The 14,446-nt window shown below is 47.0% G+C and overlaps 1 protein-coding gene across 1 annotated transcript in view; it reads right to left on the bottom strand.

Moving 5' to 3' along the window:
- Nucleotides 1-14,446, bottom strand: part of MAP3K9 (mitogen-activated protein kinase kinase kinase 9) — a 73,759-nt gene that overhangs the window by 20,213 nt on the left and 39,100 nt on the right. The window contains exons 3-4 of the mRNA XM_046008529.1: nucleotides 12,122-12,302; nucleotides 588-736 (exon numbers count right to left, since the gene is read on the bottom strand). Of these exons, the coding sequence (XP_045864485.1) occupies nucleotides 588-736; nucleotides 12,122-12,302 (330 nt within the window). The remainder of the gene's footprint in view (nucleotides 1-587; nucleotides 737-12,121; nucleotides 12,303-14,446) is intronic.

The following is a 14,446-nucleotide window of genomic DNA, read 5'->3' as shown; positions in this document are numbered from 1 at the left end:
GGACTTTGGACCTCAGTTTCCCACCAATAAATGAGCCAGCGTTCCCCATGTCAATGGGATGATAATGAGGCAAAGATAAAAATGCCTGGACTGGGTGTTGGGAAGGGGGAGCGCTACGTCTTCTCAGCTCACTCGCTAGCTAACCGAGTGCACTTTGTCTCTCTCAGCTTCGATTTCTCGCTCAGGGAATTACAGGGTTTGCCCAGGTAATTCCTAGAGTTCTCTTCTCGGATATTCTTCGTTTCTAGATGATTACATCTAGATGAGTGTATTAACACTCAGAGATCTTAAAAACAGAAGCTGCCATGCCTTCTCATTTTGTATTAGATAATAAAATACTGACGTGCTGAGTAGTGGGTTTTAGTTACTAAGTGGAGTTCTGCAGCCCCTGGGGATGGACAGAGGAGCGCCTGTGACATCAGCGCAGCAGGCGCCCACATCATCTGAAAGTGGCTCTTTCCACCACCCGCGGGATTCCTCCCTGACTGATGTGTACTTCCTCGCCTCTCTCTGGGACGGACCTGGCAGAATCGTCCGACATCTACCCAAGTGCTGCTCTAGTTTTGTTCCAGTCAGCGGTCACTTACCTTCCATGAGTTTGGCAAAAGGTTCTGGGCACGTAGAAGGAATGGGAAGGGCGAGCTTGTTCATGGCCACTCCGTAAGCCACGGCTAAGCCATCGATTCCTCGGAAGGGCACCTCGCCAGTCAAGAGCTCCCAAAGCAGCACCCCGTAGCTGAGGAGAGGAAGAAGACAGAAGCCATCTCAGACTGCCACCGATGTGATCTCACCGACAGAGCTCACGAGGCCTTTCCGAGCTAGTCACACTCTCTCTGGCACGGAGGGAGACCAGCAGAGCAGACGCACTAATGGGACACAGACAGGAGACAAGGAGGCCTGCCTTCTAGAAGCAAAAACCCTGGAGTCGGGCACGCTTAGTTTCAAAGTTGTGTTCCTCAAACTCCTCAACTACAAAGTGCAAATAACAACTCCATTCTCACGAGGAGGCCGTGAGAGTCTCTGAGCCACTCCGAGGGTTTAAATCAGCGCTCGCCGGCCGTCGCTCCTCTGCTGTTGCTCCTGCTGATGTAATACTCTGGAGGAAGAGGCCGCATCCCAAGAACACATTTTTTTCCTTTTAAGAAAACTTCAGGGGCGCCTGGGTGGGGTTAAGCCTCTGCCTTCGGCTCAGGTCATGATCTCAGGGGCCTGGGATCGAGCCCTGCATCGGGCTCTCTGCTCAGCGGGGAACCTGCTTCCTCCTCTCTGCCTGCCTCTCTGCCTACTTGTGATCTCTGTCTGTCAAATAAATTAAAAATCCTTAAAAAAATTTAAAAAAGAGAAAACTTCAGCTTTCATCACAGATACGTTTTTTCAGCTTTAGAAATGTGGAGGGCTGACCACCTAGACAAACAGATTTTCCTCCTGTCACAGGATCCTTTAAATACCCCAAGGCCAGATAGATTCCTGCCCCTGATCAGTTAACTGAGACCGTGTGTAATTCGAAGGAGAAAGTCACACAAGGGCAGCCTACACGGGAAGAGCACAACAGCGCATCAGCCTTGAGGACCTCAGTTTCCTCCCGACCTTTCAAATCCACATGAAGAATTTTCCTTTCATGTGTCCTGCGAGTCAGAGAATGGGGAGCACAAAGCTTAGAATAATTATTCTATGAATTCACAATCTGAACAAGGAAAACTCATGTAGTGTTCAGTCCTTCCAGGAACAGCAATCCTCCCAGGACAAGCACCCATAAGGCCACGGACAGTTCGGCCAGTGGCTCTCCTTGTATTTTCAGCACAAATCTCAAATTTTAAAAAATACTCATCAGTAGTTTCCAACAGAGTCATGTTATTTTAAAAGATTTGACTTACTTATCTGACAGAGAGAGAGAGAGAGAGCACAAGCAGGGGGAGCAGCAGGCAGAGGGAGAGGGAGAAGCAGGCTCCTGCAGAGAGCCTGATGCGGGGTGTGGTCCCAGGACTCTGGGATCAGACCGGAGCCGAAGGCAGATGCATAACCGACTCAGCCACCCAGGTGCCCCAAAGTCATGTTATTTTAAAGCAAAACATGGCTCAGTTGATGGAGCTGATGACTCTTGATGTCAGGGTCATGAGTTCTGAGTCCCACATTGGGCACAGAGATTACTTAATTTAAAAAAAAGTAAGCCCAATACCTATTTCATCATGGTACTTTGTATGCAGGAGGAGCTACGACATTCATAACATCATCTTGAATCTCTACTATGAACCTGCAAGATAAATATCATCACCATTCTGCAGATGACAAAAACAAGTTTTAGAGAAACTTAGGGCCTACATGGAATAAGTAAGTCATGATGGACCCCAGACCAAGTCTCAGTTCCTTCTTTCTAGATCCCCATCTACCATTTTTCTGCTTGATACACTGTCTTTCAAGATCAAATCCAAATGCACCACCATGCATTCATTTATTTTACACATCTATTAAAGATTTACTATGCATCAAGGTCAAGGCTGGGCACTGGGATGCTGCATACAGATCTTGTCCACAAAGAAGCCAGTGAGAGGAACAGAAAAAAAATGTCAATTAGAACACAGAGATGAGTCACAAGAGAGATACCATGAGTGCACAAAGAGCAGATGGGCTCCTGGCCAGACCCGAATCGGGGCAGGAGACAGCTGAACCTTGACTGTTAGATAAGGAAAGACAGAGATCCGGAAACAGGGGTCAGCAATGTACAAGGCATGCCTTGCCCTCAAAGAATCCCAAGTGGCCTGGCCTGGCTCCCAAGAAGAGCAACAGGCCAGTCACTGCCCCAGAAGATCCCTGCACACGGCCCCCCAGAATGGCCTGGCCAGTCTCCTTGGACGATGGCTTTCCCTCGGTGAGTCCTCCAAATACCACCATTTTCTTCATGTCTCTCAACCACCAAAAAAAGCCTGGTAGACAGTTGCAGGTCTCGTCTTGACGGGGAAGCTGGGTTTTACTCTGAGGCCGATGGCAACCACGCTGGGCACTTGAGGAAGCCTTCCCTGACACTCGCAGGTGTTACTTAACCCTTGTGCGGGCAGCCGTGTACAGCGGTTATCGTGTGCCAGCCTATGGGCTCTTCAGGGGCGGGGACAGTAGTTTAATCTCTGCATTCTGAGGGCTGTGGACATAGCAGGCGCTCACACAGTAAAGGACTTGGGGGGTGGGTGTGGGGAAAAGCTCATGGTCGGACGGGCCTGCAGGCCGCACCGCGTACCCGGGCGTTAGCCGTGGATACAGAGAACTGCGCTGTTATACTTCCTGCCAAACCGTTACTGTGACTCGTCCAGACGGTGGTGGTGCTGGGCAGCTGCTGCCGAGGGACTCTGAGAACTCTCAGCGCTGTCGAGACTCGGAGCTCACGGTGACTCTCATCTCCAGCTGTCTGCTCCTGGCATTCCTGCCAACCTCCGCTCTGGGCGATTAAAGCCCAAAGTCCCCCAGAACCCCTCTCCTCTATCAAGGCTAAGATGACAGGTATCGGAGCCCTAACTACCTGGAAAGACAGTCGAGTATTTCAAAGATCTAAACAGGTGTCCTCTTTCTGTCCCCTTTCCGTCCTTGCACAGGCTCTGGGACGGTTTCCATGGAGCTGTCCCAGGCCACCTGGAAGAGGGAGAAGCCAGGGACTCCTCCTCTCTCGGTTTCAAGGACAGTAGCTCTGCTCTCACTTGGCTTGTTTCTTTGTTCATCTGCATTTTGCTCCACGTGAAAGGCCCCACAACTAAGAGGAGCTGGTTGAACGCTGCTCAGGAAAGATTCGGACAGACTTGAGTCAAAGTCGGCTTTACCACTCACGGCCGTGTGGCCCTGGGAAAGGAAGTTCCTCAGTTCTCCCCACCTGTGCAACCAAGACAGCACTTCCCACCTCACAGAATAGCGGCAAGGGATAAATAACACGGCTACTACTTCTCCAGAAGCTTCTACGTACGGCTAGTGAACGCTGTATGTTTCCCCTTGGGAAGGGCCGGAAACAAGAAAGCCTCAGGTGGGACTCAGGGAAAGCCCGCAGTGTCGGCCGAGAGCCCGAGGGACACCGGCATTCAGGCAAGAAGCCTTTCCGGGAATGAGTGAACAGTAAGTCCTCCTCTGCCAATATTCCTCTATTTCTGTAACCGAAGGTGGGAACAGAAGAGAAGCCTTGGCGTTCCTTTGGCAGGAATACAGTCAAGCAAGGAACTAAAGAATGACACGGTGGAGGGGTCTGAGCCCCAGGGAGAGGGGCCAGAACAAGTCCCCATGATTTACCTCAGGTCTGACCTACGCTGAAGCCCTCCCAGAGTTGACAGAAGGTCAAGAGGCCCTTTCAAGACCACGTCCAAGCAGCCCGGAAGTACCAGCTCAGCTGAGACTCCGCCCCAGCCCCTCCCCCCGCAGAGCCGCCAGCCCCCACAGTGCTGTGAGCGGTTTCCCAGGAGTCCTTGCAAGCTCACCCCAAACCCTGGGGAATGCACCCGGTGTCGATAATTAACCACCTCCAGGGGTATGGAAATCCTTTCCATCACTTGGTGGGGTCACAGGTCAGCAAGGGGTGTTCCATGTTGTCAAAGTGAGGAAAAGCATCAGAGTGGACAGCAGCCCCGCCAAAGGCACAGCAGACCCACGCCTGAGCTGGACTGGGATGAGCTTCCTTGTTAACCGACCTCGTCGCTAAGACACACGCCCTGAAAGGAGAAGGTGTTCCTCAAACAGGCTTCTGCACTTGGTCATCAGCTGTGACCCCACATTCCAGAAACCACACTGTTCAATAATCTTTCACACAGGGACCCCTGGGTCGTAGAGTTGGTTAAGCATCCGACTCCTGATTCTGGCTCCGGAGCCCCAAGACGGGTTCCATGCTCAGCACAGAGACTGCTGGAGACTCTCTCTCCCTCTCCCTCTGCCCCCCTCCCCTCCTCTCTCTCTCTCTCTCTCTCAAATAAATAAACCAACCTTTAAAAAAGTATCTTGGGCAGGGTGCCTGGGTGGCTCAGTGGGTTAAAGCCTCTGCCTTCTGCTCAGGTCATGATCCTGGGGTGCTGGGATCAAGCCCTGCCTCGGGCTCTCTGCTCAGCAGGGAGCCTGAGTCCCCCCTCACCCGCCTGCCTCTCTGCCTACTTGTGATCTCTGTCTGTCAAATAAATAAATAAAACCTTTAAAAAAAAAAAAAGGAAAAAAAAATCTTGGGCAAAGTTAGTTGAACAACCACATGAGAAAGCACTCTGTAAATTGTAAAGTAACATAAAACTATTCTTGTTAACTAGACCTCATTCAAAATGATGATTTATTAATATATACATGAATATATTGACAGAATAAATATTTACTGATATGGTAGTATGCTCACGCTATATTGTATTCCAAAAGCAGCTTATGAAACAGAATGATCCCATTTTAAGGGATGGGCGGATAAGCATGTGAACAGAAATAAAGGCACCAAAATATTAATAGAGGTTATCTTTAGAAGTGGATAAAGGGTGATTTCTTTTTCCCTTTTTTTTCCATCCATATTTTCTAATTTTCTTCGACGGTGAACATACCAACATATTTTACTTCTGCAATTTTAAAAACTTAAAATGCCTCCACTTCATCCCACAGACACCAGGCAAGAAGTCATTACAGGAGACCACTAACCACTGCGCTAGCTACACAGCACAACCGGAGGGAAAGGTTTCGTCCACTACTCCTGAGGCGGTCTAAGCAGCTGAGGAAGCTCGAGAAGTTGAGGATCTGGGCCGTTACCAACATATCCTCCGTCACAGCACGTGGAAGAGGCCCAGGGAACCACATGCTTGACAAGCACTAAGACTCAGCGGGCCTTGGGCACCTAGTAAAAGCAGAGGCCGAGAGGACCCAGACCCCAGGGAGTTCCAGGAGGGGTGGGGGACAGACACAGGCTCAGCCTAGTACCTGGCACAGAATTAGTATTCAATAAACAATTCCTAGATGAGTAAATGGACTATAAGTCCATTTGGGAATGAGTTTTGTCCAACTTCCTAGGCATGCTTGGGCCCTCTCTGGGACATCCTGCTGGGCGCCAGGCATGGCGGGCCAGTCGTCCGGAGGAGGCCGCCCAAAGTACAGGGACAAGAGTATGTGGATGGGGCAGGGCTGCAAGCACAAAGTTTAAGAACATATCTAGTTGTTTTTTTTTTTAAGATTTTATTTATTTATTAGAGAGTGAGAGCACAAGCAGGGGGAGCAGCAGAAGGAGAGAGGGAAGCAGACTCCCTGCTGAGCCCAGAGCCCAATGTGAGGCTCGATCCCAGGACCCTGGGATCATGACTTGTGTTGAAGGCGGACACTTAACCAACGGAGCCACCCAGGCATCCAGAGACATGTCGAGTTCTAATCACAGCTTCACTTCTACCAGCTGGCTAAAAAGTGACTTAAATCATCTCAGCCTCTGCCACCTCATCTGTAAAAGAGAAGTAATGTCCTCTACTCTGGGGATTCTTGTGAGATAAAAAAGAGGCACCGCATTTAGCTCGTAAGCATCTGTGTAGGTGGTAAATACCGTTACCGTGTATGCGTGCTGTACCTACAGCAACGGCCACAAGACTTCCTCTGCTACAGGTACAAGATCACTTGGAGCCACTTGGGTAAGCAGGCTCAAGGAAGGTGGGATTAAAGGCCCATCTCTCGTGTTCCCATATATCACTGTTTGCAGGAAATGCGGCAGCCTGGAAGCTGAGTGTGGCAAATGGCTGACTATCCCCCAGATCCATTCTCCCCTTCTTCCTTAATAAGAGTTTTAGCTGGACACACAGTTATCCAGTTTGCCTCCCTCGCTGGGGGCCAGGTGTGCCCACGTAACCAAGAGCCCGCAATGGGGTGTGTACAGAAGAGATGCGCACAACTTCTGGGTTGTCTCCAAATTAAAGCCAAGTTGCTTGCAGTGAATAAGTTCTTTCTCTGTTTCTGTAGGATATAATGCTGAAGTAAGTCACTCAGATGTAACCGTCCAGACAAGAACAATACACTAAGGGACCCAGAAAGAACCTGGGTTCCTTTTCCTTTTTTTAAGAGAGTGAGAGAGAGCACAAGCAGGGGAGGGGCAAAGGGAGAGGGAGAGAGAGAATCTCAACTAGATTCCATGCTCGTGCAGAGCCTGACAAAGGCTCAATCTCACAACCCTGACATCATGATCTGAGCCAAAACCTAGAGTCGGATGCTTAACAGACTGAGTCACCCAGGGGACCCAAGAACCTGGGTTTCTGAATGATCTCATGGGCAAGGCTAACCTACAGTCTGGACTCTTTAAAAAGAAAGACATTGCTACCTGAAGTGCATCTACAGATCTCTTCATAATAATAGTTGAGATTAATTAATATATTAACTATTCTCATCAGCCTATAGACAAGTAATGGAAGTGTTAGATTGAAGCCTATGAAGTTGCTGTTTTTGTAGGTTGAAAATACTGGAATATCCCTACACAGTTCAACCAAATGAAATCTGGTCAGATACTTTAAGGAAAGAAAACTCTTTTCTTCATAATAGTTACTTCACCCTGTAATGAATGTGTGGGAAAATAAGATGTAGGACACAGAAGCTATAAAACATCACTAAAAGAAATGGAAAAAGGCCCACATAAACAGGAAGATAGCCCATGTTCATAAATTGGAAGACTTACTGTTGTTAAGATGGCAATACCCCCCAAAATGATCTACAGATTTAACACAATCCCTATCAAAATCTCAGCTGCCTATTTTGGAGAAATTAACAAAATGCTCCTAAAATTCATTTGGACATATGAAGCACCCAGAACGGCCAAAATCATCTGGAAGAACAACAACAAAGTTGGAGGACTCTCTACATTGTAATTTCAGAACTTACTACAAAGCTACAGTAATTAGAACAATGGTACTGGCATAAGGATAGATACATAAACCAGTGGAGTATAACTGAGTCCAGAAAAAACCCTTACATTTATGGTAAATTACTTTTTGAGAAGGGTGACAATTTAATTAGAAGAACGGCCTTTTCAACAAATGAGACTAGATACAGGAGTCCCCATTTGTCCGTGGGAGATACATTTCAAAACCCTCACTGGACGCCTGAAGCTGCAGGTAGCACAGAACCCTATATATTTTTTTCCTACACATACATACATACCTATGATAAAGTTTAATTTGTAAATTAAGCATAGTAAGAAATGAACAATAACTACTAATGAAATGGAGTAATTATAATAATATACTATAATAAAAGTTAAATAAATATGCTCTCTCTCTCAAAATCTTATTGTTCTATATTCACCCTTCTTCTTGTTTTGCCTTTTTTTTTTTTTCCAAAGATTTTACTTATTTATTAGAGAGTGACAAAGAGAGCACAAGCAGGGTGAAGGGCAGAGGGAAAAGCAGATTCCTCACTAAAGCAGGGAGCCCAATGTGGGACTCAATCCCAGACTCAATCCCAGACTGGAAATAGTAAAGGCTATGCCTTTGTGGAGTTTGCATCTGAAGATGTTGCCAAGATAGTTGCTGACACGATGAACAACTACCTTTTTGGTGAAAGACTCTTAAAGTGTCATTTTATACCACCTGAAAAAGTACACAAAGAACTTTTTAGAGAGTGGCATGGTCCATTTAAAAAGCCATCATATCCAGCAGTGAAACGGTATAATCAGAATCGGACCCTTCTTCAAAAGCTACAGATGGAGGAGCGATTTAAAAAGAAGGAAAAATTACTCAGGAAGAAATTAGCTAAAAAAGGAATTGATTATGATTTTCCTTCACTGATTTTACATAGAAAGGAGAAAAATGCTTCAAATACTGGTCTTCAGAATCTACAAATAGCCAGGTCTTATCGAAGAAGAAGAAGAAGAGAAAGGTTTCAAAGGTTTCACATACTCCTACCACTCCTGAAAAGACTGTGGATAGCCAGGGCCCCACGCCAGTTTGTACGCCAACATTTTTGGAAAAACGGAAATCTGAAGTGGCTAAGATGAACGTTGATGAGAAAGATAATGAAATAGTTTTCAAACAGCCCATACCCAGTGTAAAAGAAGAAACACAAGAGACTCAGACACCTACACGTTCAAGAAAAAAAAGACGAAGGAAAAGCAATCAGTGATTCTGAATGTATTCTGTTTCTTCTGAAAAATGTGATTAATGTGAGGGCTAATTCTTTGTATTTAACCAAATGATGTCCTGAGCCAGACGCAGGCGCTTAACTGACTGAACCACCCAGGTGCCCTCACCCTTCTTCTTGGGGTGATGTGAGATGATAAAAAGCCGACGTGATTAAGATGAAGCGAGGTGAATGACATAAGCATTGTGATACAGCATTAGGTGACCTTCCAGACCACAGCTGACCATGGGTAAATGAAACCATAAAAAAGCAAAATCACTGATAAGGAGGGACTACTGTAGTCACAGGCAAAAGAACGAAGTTAAATCCCTTACCTCACACCACATACAAAAATTAACTCAAAATCGAACACAGACCTAAATGTAAAAGCTAAGCTTTATAACTCTTAGAAGATAACATAGGTACAAATATTCATAACCTTGGGCACAGTTTCTTAAATATGACACCAAAAGCAAAAGCAATCAGAATAAAAAGAGAGGGCGCCTGGGTGGCTCAGTGGGTTAAAGCCTATGCCTTCGGCTCAGGTCATGATCCCAGGGTCCTGGGATCGAGCCCCACATTGGGCTCTCTGCTCCACGGGGAGCCTGCTTCCTCCTCTCTCTCTGCCTGCCTCTCTGCCTACTTGTGATATCTGTCTGTCAAGTAAATAAATAAAATCTTTAAAAAAAAATTTAAAAAAAGAAGAAAAAGAGAAAAAAGAAAAAACAGAAAAAGAGAAAAAAAAAAGAAAATTGGACCTCATCAAAATTAAAAATGTTTGTGTTTCAAAGAACACCATCAAGAAAGTAAAAAGAAAGAGACCCACAGAAAGGGAGAAAATATTTACAGACCATGTATCTGATAAGGGACATATTAAGGATATATAAAGAACTCTTTCAACTTAAAAATAAGAAGACAAATAACCCAATTTTAAAATCCGTTAAGGATGTCAATAGACCTTTACCAAGAAAAGATACCCAAATGGCCAACAAGCCATGAAAAGATGTTCGACATCAGTAGTCATTAGGGAAATAAAACCAAAAGTACAATGAGATACCACTTCTTATCTAACAGCAAAGAGGTAAATAAAAAGACATACAATAAGTGTTGAGAGGATGCAGGGAAATTGGAATCCTTCTACATTGCTAATGAAAATGGAAAAACGATATAGCTATGGTAAAAAACAGTTTGGTGGTTCCTCAAAAAGTTAAACACAGAGTTACCATATGGCTTGGCAAATTCACTCCTAGGTATACACTCCAGGGAACTGAAAATGTGTTGACACAAAAGCTTGTACAAAAATGTCCACAACAGCCTTACTCATAATTGTCAAAACGTGGAAACACTTCCAATGTTCAACAACTTATGAATGGATAAATGAATTTCCATACCATGGAATATTATTCCACTACAAACAGGAACGAAGTTCTGACTCATGCTATAACATGGATGAACCTTGAAAACATGATTTAAAAAAGCCAGTCACAAAGACCTTATGTTGTATGATTCCATGTATATGAAATGTCTATAATACACAAACCCACAGAGACAGAAAGTAAATAAGTCATTGCTAGGGGTAGGGGAGGCAGGATTCAGGAATGATTACTAATAGGCACTGGGTTTCTGATAAAAAATACTGTGGAAACAGGTAGCAGTTGTAGTGGTTGGAATGGTTAGCCCTAAAATGGTAGGTCCACGTCCTGATATCCAGAATCCTTATGTGGAACAGAATCTCCCCTGACGTCTCTGCAGGGAGTGGAACCCTGCTCATACTGATTTCAGGCTTCTGGCCTCCAGACTACACATGTCTATGGTTTAAAGCCACCAGGTCTGTGGTAATCTGTTACAGTGGCCCTAGTGATTAGACAATGGTCATTGGAACAAATTTGGTAAATTGACTAAAAAGCATTGACTTACACATTTTCAAGGGTGAACTCTGTCATATGTGTATACAATCTCAATAAAGCTGTTATTTAAAATACACACACTCGGGCGCCTGGGGGGCTCAGTCAGTTAAACATCCGACTCTCGATTTTGGCTCAGGCCATGATCTCATGGTTGTGAGACTGAGCCCCGTATCGGGCTCCGTGCTCAGCGCAGAGTCTGCTTGGGATTTTCTCCCCCTTCCTCTCCCTTACCCTCTGCTCCCTACTCGTGCATGCTTTCTCTCTCTCTCTCTCTCTCTCAAATAAATAAAATCTTAAAAAAAAATATACACATTCATCATACACACACACAAACTCTCTTTACAACTCATCGGGAAGAAACAAATTCGCGGACTAAGTACAATGATCACCTATAGTCCTTTCTTTTGGTATACCGTGCCGATGCTACTGTCTCACAGCCGTGAGGACCCATACTCTGTAGAAGCTCATTTTCCCATCAGCAAGGACAAGATCTATATATAAAATATTTGTTTGTTTACTTATTTTTGAGGACAAGATTTTTTGGACCCATGTCCTTATGACCTATTGGCTGATATTTACTGGGGGGCGGGGGGTTGGTCTAACCTGTGACTCTGCAGTTCTGGGAATTGCTTGAGACCCATCTTCTCCCATTTCTATATCACCGAGAGAGCCCCGACTACAAGGTTAACCAGACAACTAGAAATTTCCAACCCACCAAAATAAAAGAGATCGCACAAAGAATACGCATTAGCGGAAGAGCCGGCAGTGGGGACGGGTCCGGCAGTACACAGACACAGGTGCTAAGGCAGCCAGGGTGACCCTGGGGAAGGTTCCCAGGAATGAGCGGGTGCACTCACCACCCTACCATCAGAGATGGGCGTGCACACTGACCCTGGGATCTACTGGTCTTTCCTACGGAGCAATCACCAAGAGGTGGTACCTGCCACAGCACTGAAGGGACTTCGGGTAGGTGAAGGCATTAGAAACGGTCCCACGGCAACCTGTGAATTCCTGGAGATTGCTCTGAAGGGGTCACTTAGACCTATCTGGGGTGCCTGGGAGTCTACGCATCCTCAGTTCTCCAAGTCCTGAAACGTGTGTGCACCCAAAATCAACCCGGGGAGCACGGACCCTGAGCCTCTGGATCCTACCTCCACACGTCACTGCCTTTGGAGAACATGGAGGCACGGATGACTTCGGGTGCCATCCAAGCATACGTCCCTGCTGCGCTCATCTTTGTGGTTCGGTGCCACTCTCGAGCCAGGCCGAAATCAGTGATCTTCAGAATCTTGTTGCTCAGGTCTCCGTTCTCCACCTTCTGGAGGATCAATACTGGGCGAGAAAAAGACACGGAAGAAACCAGAAAGTCTGCATCAATCACAGGAAAACCAACGATCACAGAGCCCTCCTGCCAGACTCTCGTCCTCTCCTCCAGGCTCCCTGGGCAGCTACCCTAGCCTGATGGTACGAACCACCGTCTTTGGTAAGACGCCCCTACGATGCATCCATTTTTGTGCCAAGTCTTTTATAGGCATTATCTTTAACTCACAACAACCTTATGAGGTAGGTACCATTGCCATATCCTTTCCACAAGATGAGGAAACTGAGATACCAACTAATAAGCCAGGACTGAAACACAGGCAGTCGGACATAAAAGCCCTTTCTTACCCTCACGGCGTACAACCCATTCACACCCTATGGAAGGCGCCACGAGGTCACAGCCGACCCTTCTGAGGAGAGCCCACTTGGGCTTCCCGTCTGCCCGGGCACCCCGAGCCATAAGCACTCTCAGACTACAAAGAATGGCGGTGCGTGGTGGATTTCCAAGGTCTCAGACTATGCCTGGGCAGTTTCCATGAACCTCTACAAGTTACTTTACTTAAGCCTGTAAGAAAACGTGTCTTGGGGCACAGAGGCTTGCCCTTGACCTGGGAACTCATCCCCAGGCATTGAGAACGGGCTGACAAGTTGCAGAAGTCAAAGGGCACACACATGTTCACACCCACGAAGCTCTCTGTGGATATGACCCGGGAAGAAAGAACTAACGTGCCCAACCAGTTACACTCTGGGCCTATCCCCCGGCTTCTAACACCAAAGCACCCCTGTGCGGAGCCATCTTGGCTCTCCTAAGACGGTAGCTGAGGTGGCCACCTCCAGGTGGTTCCAGGGATATGTGTCCCCTTGCAGGGGCCAATCTTCCTAAAAAGAGCAAAAAACGCTAATTGACTAAAGTCCTGGAAGCTAAGCCAAGGAACTCTGAGAGGGCAGTGGCCACGTGGAAGCCAGAACTCCATGTCCACAAGCAGGATGGTTCTGAAGGCGCCACGTGAGCACAGCCTCCTGTGGGCTGGACGCTGAAAGGCCGAGAATTCAGAGCTCTCTGCGCAGGATTTCAGAGAAGGAAGGAGCCTCTCCCCAGCCCTGCTGTTCAGAGGGTGGGGAAAGGAATCCATCGAAGAGAGAACAACTAAAAAAAGGTTGACTCAGTTCCTCCAGCCACTCTGTCTAGGTAAACAGTGAAAACATGAGTTCTGAGCCCTGCTCGGGCGTGGCTACCCTTCCTGGGTTGGTTCTCCACGGACGCCCGCTGAGGGGCTCTTAAGAAGGCTCTACCTCTACCTCTCTGAGAGGTCTTTGCAATTTAAGATTCTCTGACAGCTCAAACTCTTCCACTATCTAAAGAAAGGGTCTGTGTTGGGGTGCCTGGGTGGCTCAGTGGGTTAAAGCCTCTGCCTTCAGCTCAGCTCAGCAGGGAGCCTTCTCCCCCACCCCCCACCCCCCCCCCCCGCCTGCCTCTCTGCCCACCTGTGATCTCTGTCTGTCAAATAAATGAATAAAATCTTTAAAAAAAAAAAAAAAAGGAAAAGAAAGGGTCTGTGATGGTGGTACTCTGGGTACCAAGGAGGGGCTCAGAGGTGACTTTGAGGGCAAGGACCTTAGGCAGGTCCCTCCCGTCAGCCACACGCTGTACTTTTCTCTTCCTGCCCCCAGCCCGCAAACATCCACTGAACTGTTACGTATTGGAAGGATGTGGGCCACAGATCTCTGTGTCCTACGTGCTTCTCAAAAAACCAGCCGTGGAGAGGGATGACGAGGAGCTATAGCGCTGGAAACACAAAGAAAACTGTCCCAGCCCCTCCCTAGATCTAATGGACTTGGTGTCCTTCCTCCACACCCTCTGACTCCCCGGACACACTCCTCCCCACTCTGAGCTGAATGGATTCAAGCCTCTAGAGGCTTGGATAGATTTTTAAAAAAAAATACTTTCTCCATCTCATCAAATAACAAAACTCTTTCCAGATTCTTCTGTGCCCCTCTCCCCATCTCTGCCAGCAGAGACAACAGACAAATATGCACTCAAACTGCTGGGCCAGTGGCACTAAAGAAACTCACCATTCCCTGTACGAGGCAGCCCCCAGCCACGGACCATTTCTAAGCCGCCCTGAAACCAAAGATTCAGAGTGAGCCCATCTGCT

Source organism: Meles meles, chromosome 6 (genome assembly GCF_922984935.1).
Source record: "Meles meles chromosome 6, mMelMel3.1 paternal haplotype, whole genome shotgun sequence".
Taxonomy (NCBI): Eukaryota; Metazoa; Chordata; class Mammalia; order Carnivora; family Mustelidae; genus Meles; species Meles meles.
The sequence above is the reverse complement of the archived record's forward strand: the minus strand, read 5'-3'. Positions and strand labels throughout refer to the sequence as shown.